Source organism: Lolium perenne, chromosome 7, assembly GCF_019359855.2.
Source record: "Lolium perenne isolate Kyuss_39 chromosome 7, Kyuss_2.0, whole genome shotgun sequence".
Classification (NCBI taxonomy): domain Eukaryota; kingdom Viridiplantae; phylum Streptophyta; class Magnoliopsida; order Poales; family Poaceae; genus Lolium; species Lolium perenne.
In genome coordinates, this window is record NC_067250.2 from 240,322,682 (window position 1) to 240,342,417 (window position 19,736).

At 44.5% G+C, this 19,736-nt stretch overlaps 1 protein-coding gene across 1 annotated transcript; it reads right to left on the reverse strand.

Moving 5' to 3' along the window:
• Positions 1-12,378: 12,378 nt before the first annotated feature.
• LOC127314072 (peroxidase P7-like) lies at positions 12,379-14,191 on the reverse strand. The gene is made up of 2 exons (XM_071823284.1): positions 13,973-14,191; positions 12,379-13,883 (listed from the first exon to the last, which is right to left on the reverse strand). Exons 1-2 carry the CDS (start codon positions 14,183-14,185, stop codon positions 13,065-13,067), a joined length of 1,032 nt encoding a protein of 343 aa, XP_071679385.1. The 5' UTR covers positions 14,186-14,191; the 3' UTR covers positions 12,379-13,064.
• Between the last annotated feature and the right edge of the window lie 5,545 nt (positions 14,192-19,736).

A 19,736-nucleotide genomic window follows, 5' to 3' on the forward strand; every position in this document is an offset into this window, starting at 1 on the left:
AGCAATTTTCTGGTGTTAGTTCTGATGATGCTGCTGCCCATCTTAATAATTTTGTTGAACTATGTGAAATGCAAAAATATAAAGATGTAGATGGTGATATTATTAAACTAAAATTGTTCCCTTTCTCATTAAGAGGAAGAGCTAAAGATTGGTTGCTATCTCTGCCTAAGAATAGTATTGATTCATGGACTAAATGCAAGGATGCTTTTATTGGTAGATATTATCCCCCTGCTAAAATTATATCTTTGAGGAGTAGCATAATGAATTTTAACAATTAGATACTGAACATGTTGCTCAAGCTTGGGAAAGAATGAAATCTCTGGTTAAAAATTGCCCAACCCATGGACTGACTACTTGGATGATCATCCAAACCTTCTATGCAGGACTAAATTTTTCTTCACGGAACTTATTGGATTCAGCTGCTGGAGGTACCTTTATGTCCATCACTCTTGGTGAAGCAACAAAGCTTCTTGATAATATGATGATCAACTACTCTGAATGGCACACGGAAAGAGCTCCACAAGGTAAGAAGGTAAATTCTGTCGGAGAAACCTCTTCCTTGAGTGATAAGATTGATGCTATTATGTCTATGCTTGTGAATGATAGGACTAATATTGATCCTAATAATGTTCCATTAGCTTCATTGGTTGCACAAGAAGAACATGTTGATGTAAACTTCATTAAAAATAATAATTTCAACAACAATGCTTACCGGAACAATTCTAGTAACAACTATAGGCCATATCCTTATAATAATGGCAACGGCTATGGTAATTCTTATGGAAATTCTTACAACAATAATAGGAGTTCACCCCCTGGACTTGAAGCCATGCTTAAAGAATTTATTAGTACACAAACTGCTTTTAACAAATCTGTTGAAGAAAAGCTTGGGAAAATTGATATACTTGCTTCTAAAGTCGATCGTCTTGTTGCTGATGTTGATCTTTTGAAATCGAAAGTTTTGCCTAATGAAAGTCATCATAATAAAATTATTACTACAGCAAATGCCATTCAAGTTAGAATTAATGAGAATATAAGATTAATGGCTGAACTGCGTGCTAGGTGGGATAGAGAAGAAAATGAAAAACTAGCTAAAGAGAAGAATATAGCTAAAGTTTGGACTATTACCACCACTTGTAATGCTAATGCTACACATGTTGCTGCACCTCCTACTAATACTAATAAAAGAATTGGTGTTAGCAATGTTTCCACCTCTAATGCAAAGCGCGAGAAACTGCCTGAAATCTGAATCACTGTGATAAAGCTGCTGAAATTTTTTTCAACATTGGGGATGATGATCCCATTGCTTTAGATTATAATGGTTTGAATTTTGATGATTGCCACATCTCTGAAGTTATAAAGTTCTTGCAAAAACTTGCTAAAAGTCCTAATGCTAGTGCTATAAATTTGGCTTTCACGCATCATATTACAAATGCTCTCATAAAAGCTAGAGAAGAGAAACTAGAGCGTGAAGCCTCTATTCCTAAAAAGCTAGAGGATGGTTGGGAGCCCATCATTAAGATGAAGGTTAAAGATTTTGATTGTAATGCTTTATGTGATCTTGGTGCAAGTATTTCTGTTATGCCTAAGAAAATTTATAATATGCTTGACTTGCCACCACTGAAAAATTGTTATTTGGATGTTAATCTTGCTGATCATTCTACAAAGAAACCTTTGGGGAAAGTTGATAATGTTCGCATTACCGTTAACAATAACCTTGTCCCCGTTGATTTTGTTGTCTTGGATATTGAATGCAATGCATCTTGTCCCATTATATTGGGAAGATCTTTTCTTCGAACTGTTGGTGCTATCATTGATATGAAGGAAGGTAATATAAAATATCAATTTCCTCTCAAGAAAGGTATGGAACACTTCCCTAGAAAGAGAATGAAGGTACCTTTTGATTCTATTATGAGAACAAATTATGATGTTGACACTTCGTCTCTTGATAATACTTGATGCACACTTTCTGCGCCTAGCTGAAAGGCGTTAAAGAAAAGCGCTTATGGGAGACAACCCATGTTTTTACCTACAGTACTTTGTTTTTATTTTGTGTCTTGGAAGTTGTTTACTACTGTAGCAGCCTCTCCTTATCTTAGTTTTGTGTTTTGTTGTGCCAAGTTAAGCCGTTGATAGAAAAGTAAGTACTAGATTTGGATTACTGCGCAGTTCCAGATTTCTTTGCTGTCACGAATCTGGGTCTACCTCCCTGTAGGTAGCTCAGAAAATTAAGCCAATTTACGTGCATGATCCTCAGATATGTACGCAACTTTCATTCGATTTGAGCATTTTCATTTGAGCAAGTCTTGTGCCATTTTAAAATTCGTCAATACGAACTGTTCTGTTTTGACAGATTCTGCCTTTTATTTCGCATTGCCTCTTTTGCTATGTTGGATGAATTTCTTTGATCCACTAATGTCCAGTAGCATTATGCAATGTCCAGAAGTGTTAAGAATGATTGTGTCACCTCTGAATATGTCAATTTATATTGTGCACTAACCCTCTAATGAGTTGTTTCGAGTTTGCTGTGGAGGAAGTTTTCAAGGATCAAGAGAGGAGTATGATGCAACATGATCAAGGAGAGTGAAAGCTCTAAGCTTGGGGATGCCCCGGTGGTTCACCCCTGCATATATTAAGAAGACTCAAGCGTCTAAGCTTGGGGATGCCCAAGGCATCCCCTTCTTCATCGACAACATTATCAGGTTCCTCCCCTGAAACTATATTTTTATTCCATCACATCTTATGTGCTTTGGTTGGAGCGTCGGTTTGTTTTTGTTTTTTGTTTTGTTTGAATAAAATGGATCCTAGCATTCACTTTATGGGAGAGAGACACGCTCCGCTGTAGCATATGGACAAGTATGTCCTTGGTTTCTACTCATAGTATTCATGGCGAAGGTTCTCCTTCGTTAAATTGTTATATGGTTGGAATTGGAAAATGATACATGTAGTAATTGCTATTAATGTCTTGGGTAATGTGATACTTGGCAATTGTTGTGCTCATGATTAAGCTCTTGCATCATATGCTTTGCACCCATTAATGAAGAAATACATAGAGCATGCTAAAATTTGGTTTGCATATTTGGTTTCTCTAAGGTCTAGATAATTTCTAGTATTGAGTTTGAACAACAAGGAAGACGGTGTAGAATCTTATAATGTTTTCAATATGTCTTTTATGTGAGTTTTGCTGCACCGGTTCATCCTTGTGTTTGTTTCAAATAAGCCTTGCTAGCCTAAACCTTGTATCGAGAGGGAATACTTCTCATGCATCCAAAATACTTGAGCCAACCACTATGCCATTTGTGTCCACCATACCTACCTACTACATGGTATTTTCCACCATTCCAAAGTAAATTGCTTGAGTGCTACCTTTAAAATTCCATCATTCACCTTTGCAATATATAGCTCATGGGACAAATAGCTTAAAAACTATTGTGGTATTGAATATGTAATTATGCACTCTATCTCTTATTAAGTTGCTTGTTGTGCGATAACCATGTTCACTGGGGACGCCATCAACTATTCATTGTTGAATTTCATGTGAGTTGCTATGCATGTCCGTCTTGTCTGAAGCCTTATGGTTAAGCATGCATATGTTAGAGAAGAACATTGGGCCGCTAACTAAAGCCATGATCCATGGTGGAAGTTTCAGTTTTGGACATATATCCTCAATCTCAAATGAGAAAATTATTAATTGTTGTTACATGCTTATGCATAAAAGAGGAGTCCATTATCTGTTGTCTATGTTGTCCCGGTATGGATGTCTAAGTTGAAGAATAATCAATAGCGAGAAATCCAATGCGAGCTTTCTCCTTAGACCTTTGTACAGGCGGCATAGAGGTACCCCTTTGTGACACTTGGTTAAAACAGTGCATTGTGATGATCCGGTAGTCCAAGCTAATTAGGACAAGGTGCGAGCACTATTAGTACACTATGCATGAGGCTTGCAACTTATAAGATATAATTTACATGATACATATGCTTTATTACTACCGTTGACAAAATTGTTTCATGTTTTCAAAATCAAAGCTCTAGCACAAATATAGCAATCGATGCTTTTCCTCTATGGAGGACAATTCTTTTACTTTCAATGTTGAGTCAGTTCACCTATTTCTCTCCACCTCAAGAAGCAAACACTTGTGTGAACTGTGCATTGATTCCTACATACTTGCTTATTGCACTTATTATATTACTCTATGTTGACAATATCCATGAGATATACATGTTACAAGTTGAAAGCAACCGCTGAAATTTAATCTTCTTTTGTGTTGCTTCAATGCCTTTACTTTGAATTATTGCTTTATGAGTTAACTCTTATGCAAGACTTATTGATGCTTGTCTTGAAGTGCTATTCATGAAAAGTCTTTGCTTTATGATTCACTTGTTTACTCATGTCATATACATTGTTTTGATCGCTGCATTCACTACATATGCTTTACAAATAGTATGATCAAGATTATGATGGCATGTCACTCCGAAATTATCTCGTGTTATCGTTTTACCGCTCGGGACGAGCAGAACTAAGCTTGGGGATGCTGATACGTCTCCGACTTATCGATAATTTCTTATGTTCCATGCCACATTATTGATGTTATCTACATGTTTTATGCACACTTTATGTCATATTCGTGCATTTTTGGAACTAACCTATTAACAAGATGCCGAAGTGCCGATTCTTGTTTTTCTGCTGTTTTTGGTTTCAGAAATCCTAGTAAGGAAATATTCTCGGAATTGGACGAAATCAAAGCCCAGGGGCCTATTTTTCCACGAAGCTTCCAAAAGTCCGAAGACGAAACGAAGAGGGGCCACGGGGTGGCCAAACCCTAGGGCGGCGCGGCCCCACCCCTGGCCGCGCCGGCCTGTGGTTTGGGCCCCCCGTGCCGCCTCTTGACTTGCCCTTCCGCCTACTTAAAGCCTCCGTGACGAAACCCCCAGTACCGAGAGCCACGATACGGACAACCTTCCAGACGCCGCCAACGCCGATCCCATCTCGGGGGATCCAGAGATCGCCTCCGGCACCCTGCCGGAGAGGGGAATCATCTCCCGGAGGACTCTACGCCGCCATGGTCGCCTCCGGAGTGATGTGTGAGTAGTCTACCCCTGGACTATGGGTCCATAGCAGTAGCTAGATGGTTGTCTTCTCCCCATTGTGCTATCATTGTCAGATCTTGTGAGCTGCCTAACATGATCAAGATCATCTATCTGTAATTCTATATGTTGCGTTTGTTGGGATCCGATGAATAGAGAATACTTGTTATGTTGATTATCAAAGTTATATCTACGTGTTGTTTATGATCTTGCATGCTTTCCGTTACTAGTAGATGCTCTGGCCAAGTAGATGCTTGTAACTCCAAGAGGAGTACTTATGCTCGATAGTGGGTTCATGCTCGCATTGACACCGGGACAAGTGATGAGAAAGTTCTAAGGTTGTGTTGTGCTGTTGCCACTAGGGATAAAACATTGATGCTATGTCTAAGGATGTAGTTGTTGATTACATTACGCACCATACTTAATGCAATTGTCTGTTGCTTTGCAACTTAATACTGGAGGGGGTTCGGATGATAACCTGAAGGTGGACTTTTTAGGCATAGATGCAGTTGGATGGCGGTCTATGTACTTTGTCGTAATGCCCAATTAAATCTCACTATACTCATCATGATATGTATGTGCATGGTCATGCCCTCTTTATTTGTCAATTGCCCAACTGTAATTTGTTCACCCAACATGCTGTTTGTCTTATGGGAGAGACACCTCTAGTGAACTGTGGACCCCGGTCCAATTCTCTTTACTGAAATACAATCTCTTGCCAATCTTGTTCTATCATTTCTGCAAACAATCATCTTCCACACAATACGGTTAATCCTTTGTTACAGCAAGCCGGTGAGATTGACAACCTCACTGTTTCGTTGGGGCAAAGTACTTTGGTTGTGTTGTGCAGGTTCCACGTTGGCGCCGGAATCCCTGGTGTTGCGCCGCACTACATCCCGCCGCCATCAACCTTCAACGTGCTTCTTGGCTCCTCCTGGTTCGATAAACCTTGGTTTCTTTCTGAGGGAAAACTTGCTGCTGTGCGCATCATACCTTCCTCTTGGGGTTCCCAACGAACGTGTGAGTTACACGCCATCAGCCAACGAGGCCAACGCTGCTTTCTCTCTCTCAGCTCACGTACGAGCTCCTCTCAAGCCGGCCAGGTTCCCTTCAAGCCGGCCAGGCTCCTCTTAGCTCACAGTAGCTTCTTCCTTCTCAGGACAAACAGCTCTAGGAGCAACTTTGTAACACCATATATTGTCATATACATCAGACATGCAGGAGTAGGGGTTTTACCTCCACCGCGAGGGCCCTGAACCTAGGTACATCACCGTGTGCTGTGTACCAATCCCGCATCCGGATACCGTCGACGCCCATACAGGAACCACCTAACTTTAGCTACCCCGTAGCATATGCCGTGACGATACCACGACAGGTGGAGATAGATACAGAGGTATCATAGGATGGCAAGGTATATTTCTCCAAGTTTTTATGTGTTTTAAGCCTTGCATTGATGGATTCAAAGCGGGGTGCCGTCCATATTTGAGCATTGACTCATCTTTTTTGACTGGAAAGTGGAATGGCCAATTGGCAGCATGCAATGCACTAGATGGACACAACTGGATGTTCCCTGTTGCTATTGGTTTGTTTCAGTCAGAGTCAGAGGCATCATGGACATGGTTCATGATGCAGTTGAAAAGATGCATTGGTCCAGTTTCACCCTTGGCCATTCATACTGATGCATGTAAAGGATTGGAAAATGCAGTGAACAATGTTTTCCCCCATGCTGAGAAGAGGGAGTGCTTCGGCCATTTGTGGATGAATTTGATAAAAAAGTTCAGAGGAGATGAATTTGGACGCATGTGGCCAGCAGCAAGAGCTTACACCAAACAGACACATTCATATCACCTTGGTAAGATAATGACAGCATGCCCTGAGTTTGGTACATGGCTGAACACCTATCATTCTCTTCTATGGTATAGGGCAGATTTCAATACTGCCATCAAATGTGATCATATAAACAACAATTTGGCTGAAAGTTTCAACAACAGGGTGAAGGAGTTGAAAGACTTGCCTGTGCATGACTTGGTTGACCAAATCAGGCTCTTGATGATGCGTTTGTGGGAATTAAGAAGCAGAACTGGTGCTCTACTTCAAGGTGATAAGCTTCCTGTAGTGGTACAACAGGTGGTCAACAGGAGCAGGAAGCTTTCACATTTGTCAGTTGACAAAGCTTCATTGTGGGGAGCTGAAGTAAGAGATACCAAGAGTACAAAAAGGCATGTTGTGGAGATTGAGTTGAAAGAATGCACTTGTCAAGAGTGGCAACACACCAGGAAGCCATGTGAGCATGCCATACTTTTTTTGGCCTCAAAACCCAGGTTAAACATGCACCCATATTTGCATGAATATTACTCAGTAGCAAAATTCAGGGCTGCATATGCAACTCCAATTCCAGCTTTGACAGATCAGTCTCAATGGCCGGAAGTGGATATTCAATTTTCCATGTGTCCTCCAATCACAAAAAGAAAGGCAGGCAGGCCAAAACAGAGTAGATTCAAAGCATGGTTTGAGAAAGGTGGGAGTAGCAAAAAGGGGAAAAATATAAAGCTGATAAACCTAAAAGGTCCCAAAAAGGCAACAAAAATAGATGCAAACTGTGTGAGGAACTTGGGCATAGAATTGGTTCCCCCAAATGTCATTACACTCCGGAAAGGGCTAAGTATGTTAAATTTTCTATTTTTGACATGCTTGTTATTGCTGTTTGTTTTAGTTACTAATCATATGACATGCTGCTCTGTTTTTCAGAAGGAAGCGTGGAGAAAAAGGCCCACCTATTGTTGTTGATGAATGCTGGCCAACAAAAAAACCAAGAGTCAAAGGCTGTAGGAAGAAGAGAAATGTTCAGATCTTGGTAAGTGGTAATCAGGTGCAAAATGAAGCTCAATTGTATCTTGAGTTGCCACCTGAACACGGGCAAGAGGTTTTGGTTCATTCTGAACCTCATTTGGATGTTGAGTTGCCACCTGAACAAGTTGAAGAGGTTTTGGTTCAGTCTGAACCACATTTGGATGTTGAGTTGCCACCAGAACAAGTTGAAGAGGTTTTGGTTCAGTCTGATGCTCATTTGGATGTTGAGTTGCCACCTGAACTAGTTCAAGAGGTTTTTTGTTCAGTCTGAAGCTCAATTGGATGTTGATTTGCCACCTGAACAAGTTCAAGAAGATGTGGTTGAGTCTGAAGCTCATTTGGATATAGACTTGCCACTTAGTTGTTTGGTTAAGTCTGATATTCAAGGGCGAAAGGTTGTGCTGGGTGGGCCAATTAGTTGTGGTAAGAAAACCAAGAGCATCAACCAATTATATGATGTGGAACCAAGCAGTTCAAAGAAGGCGAGCAAATCAAGCGACAAGAGGAGGCGAAAGAAATAGAGTTGTAATAATAACTTTGGATGTGATAATTGATGTTTGGTGAACTTTGATGTAATAATAAATTTGTTGTAGTTTATTGCTAAGGAAACTTCTGTGATGTCTATTTGAATTAGATCCGGATTCAAATTTGAATTTGAACTGACATTCCAATTTGAATTTGAAAACATATTTATCAAGTTGATTAGTTTGTTCTGTCATGTTTCAATGCTTTATGTTGTACTATGCACGTTAGTTCATCAATCCTAGACCATTTCTGAACTACAACTCATCGTCGATGAAAATGTTGTAGAAAAGGGCTCAAAAGCTAGGGGAAACGACCCCATTTCTAATCAACTTTTTTTGGACCTTGCTCAAATCATCCAAATAATTTTCCTTGGCATGTATTCTACTTATATAGTACCACTATGAAGTCTCACTTTTTTTTGACTTCATTTTCATATTATTAATTTTTTTTTAAATAAATGCTTTAATACAAAATAATGAAAAAAACAACTTTAAAACATGATATTGGAAAAATAACTTCAGATCCTTCTTAGTCACTCCTAAATGAAGCTAGGGTGAGGTTTTTTGATTTTTTTGCATTTTCAAAACCCCAAACCCTCAACTCTCTCTTTGAACTCTCTCTGCATCCTCAGCTGAGGTTGTTCATTTTGTGAAGGTTTTTTTGTAAAAATTGTCGTACATCATGTTTATGATTTTTCCTCGTAACTAGGTCACATGGCATGACTATGTGCGAAGGTTTCATTTTTTTTTTTTGATTTTCTTTGAAGCAGTTATCCACGGTCAAAGTTGGTGAAAACCCGTTGACTGAGGCCAAAACCCCTCAAAACCCCAAACGTTGACCGGGCTAACCCTAACGACCTTTTTAGTCCGTCGATCTAACCCTACCGATGTACTCCGTCCGTTGGATCTGTTCTTCTAGAAGCAGTAGCGGGTTGGCAATGGGCGATCCGTGGGAGGCCAGAATCTCCATCCTGAACCGTCGATGTAGACGCCTACGTCGTACCCCGTCCGTGCGATTGCATCTTCTAGAAGGATTCCGTGGGCGATCCATGTGAGGCATCGTTCTGCAATCTGATTCGCTGGCATTTTTTTCCAGAGCGGATAAGAGAGGTCACCGCTTTAAGCTCTGGGCCAAGGTTGCCGTGTAGTAATGGGCCTGCCAAAGCTGTCTGCATGCGCCATGCACAAGCACCAGCGTGCAGCGGGAGCGTGCGAGCTCAGCAGCCCTCGACCAGGTCGCAGTGGCCACTTTCGACATGCATGCCTCGTCGCAGCCTAACCATTTTCTCTACACTCAACGTCGCAGCATAGCTATTGATGACAACACACAGCGTAGCAGAGCAGCGATTTCAGCCTTGCTTTTGTCCTTACCATTTATTCACTAGTAACACACACATGATACCAACGGTCACGGGCGATTTCAGCCTTGCTTTTGTCCTTACTATTTGTGAAGTTTCAGTAGCTAAAACAATGTTATTTGGGAATTGAAAGATTATACCACAAACAAATATCAAGTTTTCTTTTAAATGTAATTTGTGCACTAACCATTTCATTTGTGCATTTTTCATTAAAATCAAGTTTTCTTTGAAAGGTAATTTGTGCACTAACCATGTCATTTGTGCATTTTTCTTTAAAATCAAGTTTTCTTTGAAAGGTAATTTGTGCACTAACCATTTCATTTGTGCATTTTTCTTTAAAATCAAGTTTTCTTTGAAATGTAATTTGTGCACTAACCATTTTTCATTTGTGCATTTTTCTTTAAAATCAAGTTTTATTTTAAATGTAATTTGTGCACTAACCATTCTTCATTTGTGCATTTTTCTTTAAAATAATGTGCTAGCATCTTTTCAACCGCCCGTTTGCTAACTTCTTTTTGGACACGTAAGCACCCCTTTTTTTGACACGTAAGCACACCTTTTTTTACACTTAAACACACCTTTTTTGACACGTAAACACTTCCTGTTCCTCTTCTCTCTCACACGCTCCGATCCACCCACGCTATATTAAGGGCACCCCTCTTCCTCTTCTTTCACACCCTAGCACTCCTCCTTCCCTTCCCTCAGATCTACCATGGGTTCTACCACCATGGCGTACAGCCGCCCAACCTATCGTCTCCCTCAGATCTACCCAGAGCGTGAGTACCCGGCGGGAGTGATCATCGAGAACCAGCTCCGCGTGTGGGCATGGTCGAGGTGGAGGACCGGAAAAGAACTTGCGGAGTTCTTCCTCTTTGCAGGCTACCGCCACCTCAACAGCCCTCGCCGCGCGCCGCCCATGTTCGTGCTCGAACCCTACGTAGCCTTCGAGATCGGCATGACCGTGCGCTTCACCAACCCCCACGACGCTTTCTTCCTCCTTGGGAAGGTGTTTTGGTGTGGATGCGAGTTCATCGCATTCACAGCATGCAACATCTTCACCGACTTCTACGCGATCTTCCCCTCTCCGGGGAACATGTACTCCCTCCCCTACAACTTCCACTACCAGCCTGCCGCCGAGGAGGAGGAGGAGGAGTGAGCACGGGAGGAGCCAAGTGGATAAGGAGGAGACAAGTGGAGAAGGAGCCAAGTCAGTCAATGCAAGGAGGAGCCTAGTCGTCGTGTATTTTTTTTACTAGTTTTTATTACCTATTTCTATTTCGTTTGTACCGTGTGATGTACGTTGCTTGCTTGGGCATATATGCCCCACTTTATTATCTACTTGATGTATCGTATGATTATCCATGTTTACTATCTAGAAAAATATGTATGACTGTTTTCATCCATCTTTTTATCCATGTTTTTTATCCATCTTTTTATTCATGTTTTTTATCCATGTTGTAATCCATCTTTTTATCCATGTTTTTTATCCATCTTTTAATCCATGTTTTTATCCATATTTTAATCTATGTTTTAATCCATCTTTTAATCCATGTGTTTATCCATGTTTTGTTTCCATGTTGTAATCGTCTGATGGAGTCTCTATCTGCAATCTATGGGCTGGCCAAACCAGAAAAAATATAGAGTCCAAACTAAGCAACAACCTAAAACTAAGTTATCAGATAATATAAGTGCAATAATCTAAAAAGTAGTGAAATGAGGAAAAAAATGGGCCTGGCCCGTGCCAGTTTAGTTAGTTCGGCTTGGCTACGCTCTTTGTGGGCCTGGCCTTTCAATAAAAAAATGGGCCTGGTCCGTACCAGCCTAGTTAGGTTTACAAATTCGTTTCAAACCCTCAACTTTTCACACAAAGCTTTGCTCCTCGACTTTGAGCTAAACCCACTCTTGGGCAGTGGATACATTTTGATTTTGAGGTTTTTCTTTTTTGCATCTTGATTAAAGGCGACTTGATAGCTTTTGCTAAAATGGATAAATTGGGTTACATAGTTAGAACGACAAAAAAAACAGAGATAAACAAAATAGGAGAAATTACGATTACAATGTCAATACGATTACAATGGATGAAGTTTATCAATCTAATATTGATTGCGTTATCTAACGACTAATGATCAGGAGATAAACAAAACCGAGAGAAATTACACAAAAATAAAATAGCCCGGCAATCAAATTGTTCTGCTTCTTTAGAACGACAAGTTTCTTTAGCTCCTTCTTGATCTGCTTCAACTCCTGCAACTCAGCTGCCCGCACTTCTGCCCCATTCCCAACATTGGCTGATCCAGATTGCTCAACCGCCGACTGTAAGGTGACCCGCGGGGATGTGCCTTCCTTTGCAATCCTCTTGATGTACTGATCCAACCACTCGAAATGGTCGCAACTCGGCAATTCCTGAAACCAATTGCCGAAACATGAACCCTAATTCCCAAATCGAAACATGAACCCTAATTCCCAAATCATTTCCCAAATTCCCAAATCGGTAGAAAAAACAGAAATTGGACAAAACTACAGGCAATTTGAAAGCGGGATTACTCAGATCTCACCTTCCCCAGCTCTGGCTTGCCCTCGCATTTCACATACTCGCGCCCAAGATTGCCATGCTTGTCGCTCATTGTGACACGCCGTGATAGGAGCGCGGTACGGGGGCAATCTGGGCACCTAGTCATCTCCACTGGACCGAATTGCGGCCATCGGGAGTGGGAGGCGGAGGTGGAGCTCGACATCGACCGCTCGCCTTGCCGTGCCGCCGGAGAAGAAGGGGGGAGCGAGGTTGCAACGGTCGGAATGTGGCTGGGTTGGATCTGCGCTGCGACGGCTCTGTTTTGTGCTGCGAGTTGTGGGTCCCGCGTCATGACGTGGATACGTGGCGGGTCCGGCCCTGCAGGTAGACACGCCGTAGCTGAGCTGGATAAGTTGTGGACCCCACATCCTAATTTAACTGCTAACGATGATCCAAGCCGAGTGTCGCACTGCAGCTATTTGGACAGGCAACGAGTGTCGCATGCGAGCTATTCTTCTGAAAACCGTTGCTGCGCTTCCAATTCAGCTCAACGATGTCGCATCTGGGCTATTCACCCTTACGTTCGGGCAATGGATTTGATAAACAGGCATCAACCATCACTGCTTACGTTCTTCAAAAGAATCGACACTACATATGGTAGTGCTATCTATTGCTACATTACAGAATCCCCACCATCCAATGTTCCGATCAGTATCTATCTGTTAGACGACCTAGCTATCTGTTAACAACTCTGCAGTTCTTCCTGATCTGTCCGGCGGTGCCGGTGAGCGGGTTTATGTTCCCCATTTTTATCATGGCCGTCACGAAATCTTTCCGGAAGAGCGCAGGGTTGGCGCTGTACTGCCGCACCAGCGCGTCTTGCGACCCTCCGTTGAAGAGCTCCTGGTCGGAGTGGAGCAGGCCGCGGCGTGCCATGAGGTTCTGGTAGTAGGAGTTGTCAAACACCCTCGAGCTGTGCACGTCCATGGGGGCCAGGTGGCTGTCGCCGCCGGATCGCTGACATGTCTTGCGCCGCCGCGCAGCGAATGAGGAGTTGATGTTGGCGTCGTTGTAGACGTGGTCGCGGAAGGTTGAACACCGGGCCAGGCCGATGGTATGCGCGCCGGACAGCGCCGTCATGTCGGTCGCTGAGAGCCCTTTGCTGGCGAACGTGGAGATGAGCGTGGAGAGGCTTGAGCCGGAGCTGGGGAGGTTGGCGTTGGCGAGGGATTGGCTCGCCGTCGTCGAGTCGCGCCGGCCCAGCGGCACTTTCCAAGTCGGTCCACGGAGCTGATAAGGTCGCAGAAACATCAAATTAACTAGAGTAGCAAAGCAAACCGGCAGTGTCGGCGATCTTTGGCAAGGACGTACCAGAACTGTTCCGTCGCGCGCGGCAAGGGCGAGGATGTCGGCGCAGGAGACGACGCCGGGGCACTTGGCCTCCATGCGCGCCTTGATGGTGTCGATGACGTCGAAGCCACGCAAGGAGTTGGCGTTCGGGCCAGCGGACTTCTCGCCTCCGGCGGCGTCCAGAAGGATCGACCCGTCGCAGCCCTGCAGTACATCCATGTTAGTTAGATACGCCCGGAATATCATACTCGAGTTTCGCTGAATGTATCTGAAGTGCGACTTATGTTACGTACCTGGACAAAACAGTCGTGGAAGAAGAGCCTCAGAAGCGACGCGCCGACCCGCTGTTCCTTGACGACGGCCTGCTTCATCACCTCCCACACGGTAGTCTCCAGGCTGGGGCAGGATCTGGAGTAGAAGGTCGTCGACAGCTGCGCGTGGGCATGGGCAACCAAGAAGAGGAGGGAGACGGCGAGCAGGCACTGCATTGTCCTAGCATCAGCCATGGCGATCAACTACTTTCGAGATTTGCCTCACTTTGTTGATTGCATCATCTGCAAATTATGGCTTTCTATTTATAGCTCTTCCCCAGACTTCCAATCATGATCCTTTGTGGTTAAAACTGGAAACTATGTTTTACTGCTACGGAAAAAAAGGGAAACTATGGTAGCGATTAATTGTTTGTTATCTTCATGAATTATTTTGAGGGAATACATAATTTCATACCAGTTTGGGAATTTATTTGTGCTTAAGGGTATTGGCAGGTAGGAGAAAACTTACGGGTCCACCGTCACCTTTAAAAACTGCCGGAAAAATATGGCATAGGATTTATTTTTTCAGATGGGTCTTCTGGTAAAAAAGAGGTCATGAGCCGAGCTATAAGTCATGGGACCCACCATATCGGGGATGTCCTAGTGGACCGTGCCATTGGTCCTCTCTTGCCCCCGTGGCTCCTTCCATGGCCCCTCAAACCTCGGGGTCTTCGTCGTCCTGAAGGACAACATGCTATTTTTTCTCTATTTAATTAGAGTTTTTAAGGTATCTCAACTATAAATCTATACCTACTAATAAAGGAAGGAAGGTTTCTCCCCTAAATTTTCGTCCGTTTTTCTATTAGCCATAATTTTCTGTAAAAATTACGAGGCCTGCCACCGGTTAGTAAACAAAACGATTCGATCGCTGTGTTGTTTTTTCCCATCTGGTCGCTATCATGGGCTACGCGACGCTTCCGTACTCGTTTCAAGCCCGGGACACCAGCGGCAGGAAGCCGTCACGCGTCGGGCTGCTCGCGCGCCGCCTGCGGTGGCTGGCGGAGGCCAGAACGCTCACGGCCCTCTCCGGCATGGCCTGCTGCTGTACTCCCGTCCGCTGTCTCCAGCGGCAGGAAGCCGTCACGCGTCAGGCTGCTCGCGCGCCGCCTGCGGTGGCTGGCGGAGGCCAGAATGCTCACGGCCCTCCCCTTCCTCCTTTCAGTCCTGTTCCACCGGAGAGACGAGTGCCAGACAGGACCTTCGCCGCCGATGTGAACGCCGACGCGTCGCCGGGCGGGCTTCCGTCGCGGTCCCCGGCGCCTGCCGTAATTTCCGGAAGAAGAACTATCCCCATCTGCCCAAATTAGATGTTGCCGTCGCAACTTCCGGGCGCGGCCTGGTTTGCGCGCTGCTCCTCCGTGATTCCCCGACGCTATAGCGTTGTGTCGCCTGCTTTTCTGCGCGAGTACCGCGTGAGATTGCGAGGCTGGTGCGTTGCCTCCGCTGCTGAAGGAGGAGCGTGGGTTGAAGTGGACCGTGAGGAATTGAGGAGCACATCGTGCCAAGGGAGGCACTGGCTGAGTCAGGGCCTGGTCGGTCGCGCACGGCAAAGATTCAGCGATGCCCATGCACGCACTAGAAGGCCCTCCACCATAATGCTCGCGTCGATGAAGGCCACACCGCATGGGGGCAGCCCCGTTGGAGCTCGTAAGCATACTTGGGAGAGACACGGTTGGTGTTCTTCCTCCTCCTCATGGAAGCTACTGTCATGAGAACTTGCCTAGCACATGGCTCGTGGCGCCCATGCATAGCATAACAGGATTGCCTTCATCCCCGGAAGGCCACAGCCACCACGAGCTGAATCAATCAAGTGTTGATTGTTTCTAGCTGTAAACGGTGCTTTCTACCTGTTCGTTCATATGCCTGTGAAAGCTGAATTACTTTTTATACCATTATTTTGTGTCGCTTTTTATAGATAAATGTCAGATTACTGTACTCTGTATTTGTTTGTTGTTTTTATTGTGAAGATGCACAGAACGTATAACACCGGGAACTCATTAAAATTGAGGAGCCCCATCTGATTTCGAGCACCTGAAAGCTCGTGGGGTAGCTTGCAACGATTTTCGGCCACCTCCTGATCACTTCGACGAGAGGGAAAAGGAGGAGAGGCGATGAGGCGCTACTGCGGCTGGCACGATTAAGATCAATAAGGAAGTGTATTGAGTAGTACGCATGTGTCTTTTAAAAATTGATGCAGGTCAACACTACGAAAATTTGTTTACTATCTGTTGAACTGTTACACAACTGACAATTAACAAAAACCTTGTGCAGAGAACCATATGGCCATACCTAAGCGGCGGTGGCAGCGGTAGGCGAGGGCGCATATGCCAATTCAAGGGCCTTGCGCGGAAGCATCTCCCCGTCAGAGGGATGCTCGGGCGAGGCTCGCGCGAGGGCCCCGCACATCGCACGGCAGCGGCCCGAACCTGAGCGGCGATGACATCCAGCAATTCTCCATCGGAGGGGCGCTCATACTGGTGGTCTCCCGTTGGAGCGGCTGCTTCCGGCGTCCTTCACGACCTCTTTTTGTAGCATGTGTGCCTCGTCTCCGACCTGCTGCCCATCCCGCATGCCTCTCGGCATCGAATTAATTTTTTTTAAATTAAGTTATTTTTTGTTCCGCTGCAACGCGCGGGCATATTTCCTAGTCTATACCTAATAATAAAGGCAAAAGAGTTTCTTGTTGGTACGTTTTTTAATACCCCTGATTTTCGTCTAAATTACAACCAATGCCACCGGTTATGTTATAACGGTTCGTTTTGTCCTAAACTAGCGTTCTGATCGGTCATCGTCGTTCTTTCCTGAAACTACCCGTCAATCCGACGGGCCATGCTGACCCTTGGTTCGACGAGGAGGCCGCCTGGGGCGAGGAAGACAGCCACCGACACCTGGTTCGACGAGGACGAAGCCTCGGCTGCCCGGGGCAAGGGCGATGAGGGCTCCGGTGGGTAACAACAGGTGGAATTCATCGGGGCATGATCTTGTTCTTGTAGGCCGTAATTCGGAGAGGAAGCCGAGAGCTCGGGTCAGGGTCTCGCAGGCAGGGAGATTTCCATCTGGGCGAGAGATTTAGCCGCCGGTGAGCCCTGCAAGAATTGGCGATCACCCTCCACGGCAAGGACGAACGGTGCAACCCCCGCCCGTACGTGCTTGCGGAGAGTTGCCCTGAGCCGGAACAGACTCTTTGTACAATTGTACCTGATGAACCGTGGGTCGTCGGGACTGTCCTCCCGTCCTCCCGAGACGGCCACCGTGAAGCCAAAGCGACCTTGGATCTCCTGCAAAGTCGAATTTACTATCTTCCGCGGATTCCTCGGCTGAAAGCAATTATCGATGGAGGCTCCTGCGCAGAGTGACGGCCGATGCGTGGAGGTGCGCCGGAGGGTGCTTCGCACAGAGGGCCGGTCATCGGCCACGGCCACCACGCACACCGTCCACACACTCCCCGCTGCCAATTTACTCAATGGCCGAGGCCGCCTCGCTCCACCGCCCAAACCATCCTGATAGAGTGATTCATCGCCACGATCGTTAGTCGGAGCAACGCCAATTGTGCCCCGCCGCCAATTTCCACCATGGACGAGGCCGCCTCCCTCCATGGCCCACGTAATCTGGATAGACTGACACAGCGCGTCAGCGCCAGAATCCTCGGACGGAGGCCGGTCATGACTCCGGGGCAGCGATTGGGAGGCCGATCAAGATTGCGTCAAGCACGGCACGACCGGAAGTGGTCACCTCATGCATCCTTGTCATTTGCCAGAGCTAGGATGCACTATGAGCGGGAGACATCTCTAATGTTCCTCTGCAGAGACGAGTCTGCACTATCTCGCCACAATCGTCGGAGACGGGTCCAGACTTTGCCAAGCCGCCACGACTGGAAGTTGCCTACCTCCTGCTCATCGGTGCCGGAGCCAGTTGCAGTAGCCGAGGTGAGAGTCTGCAGTCTTGAATACCAGGTGCGTTAACCTCGGCATGATGTCATGCTATATTCAGTTCAACAACCACTTAAGAACCGGAATGTTGGTTTGGATTGTCGAGAGTATCCCATGTATATGCTTCCATGATTCTTTTTTTTTTGCTTTCCATGATTGTTCAACTGACTAAGCATATTCGGCTGGGTACTGAAGGATATATTCTTTTTCTGACAACAAAAATCATGTGTAGTCTAATCTCAGGTCCTTATATGCAAGCATCTATCTCACAAAGGTTCATACACATGCTGCTCTAATCTCACACTCTTCTATCCCTCATGTGGCAAAAGCACTTTTCTCGCAAGACACCTCTATTCAGATTGAGGGCATAGAGATCTGAGCAGTCATCTGCACGTTGCAGTTGCTATGTTCAGAGATGGTGTCTTTGTTGTGGTTGGCTTGTCTAGAGTTTGCACACCACTCATATGCACAAGGAGAACAATAGTATGCGTGCGTGCATTCGCGTTTCATTAGCAAATTTAGATGAGAATTTCGAGTGGTTCTGTAAACAAAATTGATCTTAAAAAGTCCGGTAGCAGGTTTACTTTGATTTTTTTTTCTCTACTAAGTGCTCGACGAATTTTCCACATGAGTAATTTCTATCTCTTATTGTTCCTCAAATTCTAGATGAATTTAGATAAGAAATTCGGCTTGCCCCATTATAAAATAGATTTTAAGTATTGAAATTATCTAGGATCTAAAAAAATATTCGATAAAAATACTTACTTTTTTCAACATAATTTTTCTATTCTCCTCCCGGTGCATCGCACGGGCTATTTTCCTAGTAAGGAAAAAAAATATTGGCTGCCTCCTAAAGTTAAGTAGAATTGCAAATAAGTTTGAAGGAAAATTCCATAAATCATCTAAAATCTGGTAAATAATACACAGTTTGTTCTAATATAACAATATAAACTAAATGTACATGGGCTAAAATAGATGACACAATATGTATCAACATGTGGTCCACCCAACAGTTGTACTCTGCCACATGGATTTGGTGCGTGGGTCCATCTTGGTCAACCTCTGATTTTTCCAGTATTTTATCTTGATCCGGAAAGTTCAACAACTTTTTTGTTTCTTTTCCAACCAGAATTGACATTGGAGATGTCCCATCACCATATGTGTTTATTTTTCTGGAAAATCATCACTATGTATAATGCTATTTGGTGATGCATCTGAGTTTTTTTTACCAGCCATTGTACGGTAGGGGCGCGGGGCGGCCATCATGGGCCCTCACACAATGGAGGGGATCCACATCTCACTTGTCATGTGTTACTTACAGGTCACACGAATAACGTTGCAAATCTGATAGTTTTGGAGTTGAGCAAGCTCTAACTCAATTCTCGCGTGGATGAGAATTAGCAAAACCTATATAGACGCACTGATATATCTTATGCGTTTCTTTAGTCTAGCAAATTGTTAATGTAAAAACGAACAAAATGAATATAACATGCTGCTAATTTCCCCATCCTGAATCTGGCTTAGTGCCAAATTTGGATCAAATCTATGGTAGTAGTAGAGATATACTTTTTTTTTTTTGAGAAACACAGTACAAACGCAGACGCTCACATTTTTTTTTCGATAAAGGATGTTTTATTACTTTTGAGAAAGCAATTACATCCAGCCTCTGCATAACCAGGATGCACACAGCCGTTTATGAATGTCAAGTCCAAAAAAGATGTCAAACTAAAAAACTAGGCGAAATACATATCGAAACAATGAATCGCAAAACGCCTAAATTGTGGGTGGGGCTTCAATCCGTAGACTATGCTGCCACC

Coding starts and splice junctions, on each gene's coding strand:
- LOC127314072 (XM_071823284.1), bottom strand. CDS start 14,185: ATGGCTGATGCTAGGACAATGCAGTGCCTGCTCGCCGTCTCCCTCCTC. Junction 13,884..13,972: donor TCCACGACTGTTTTGTCCAG/GTACGTAACATA, acceptor GATGTACTGCAG/GGCTGCGACGGGTCGATCCT.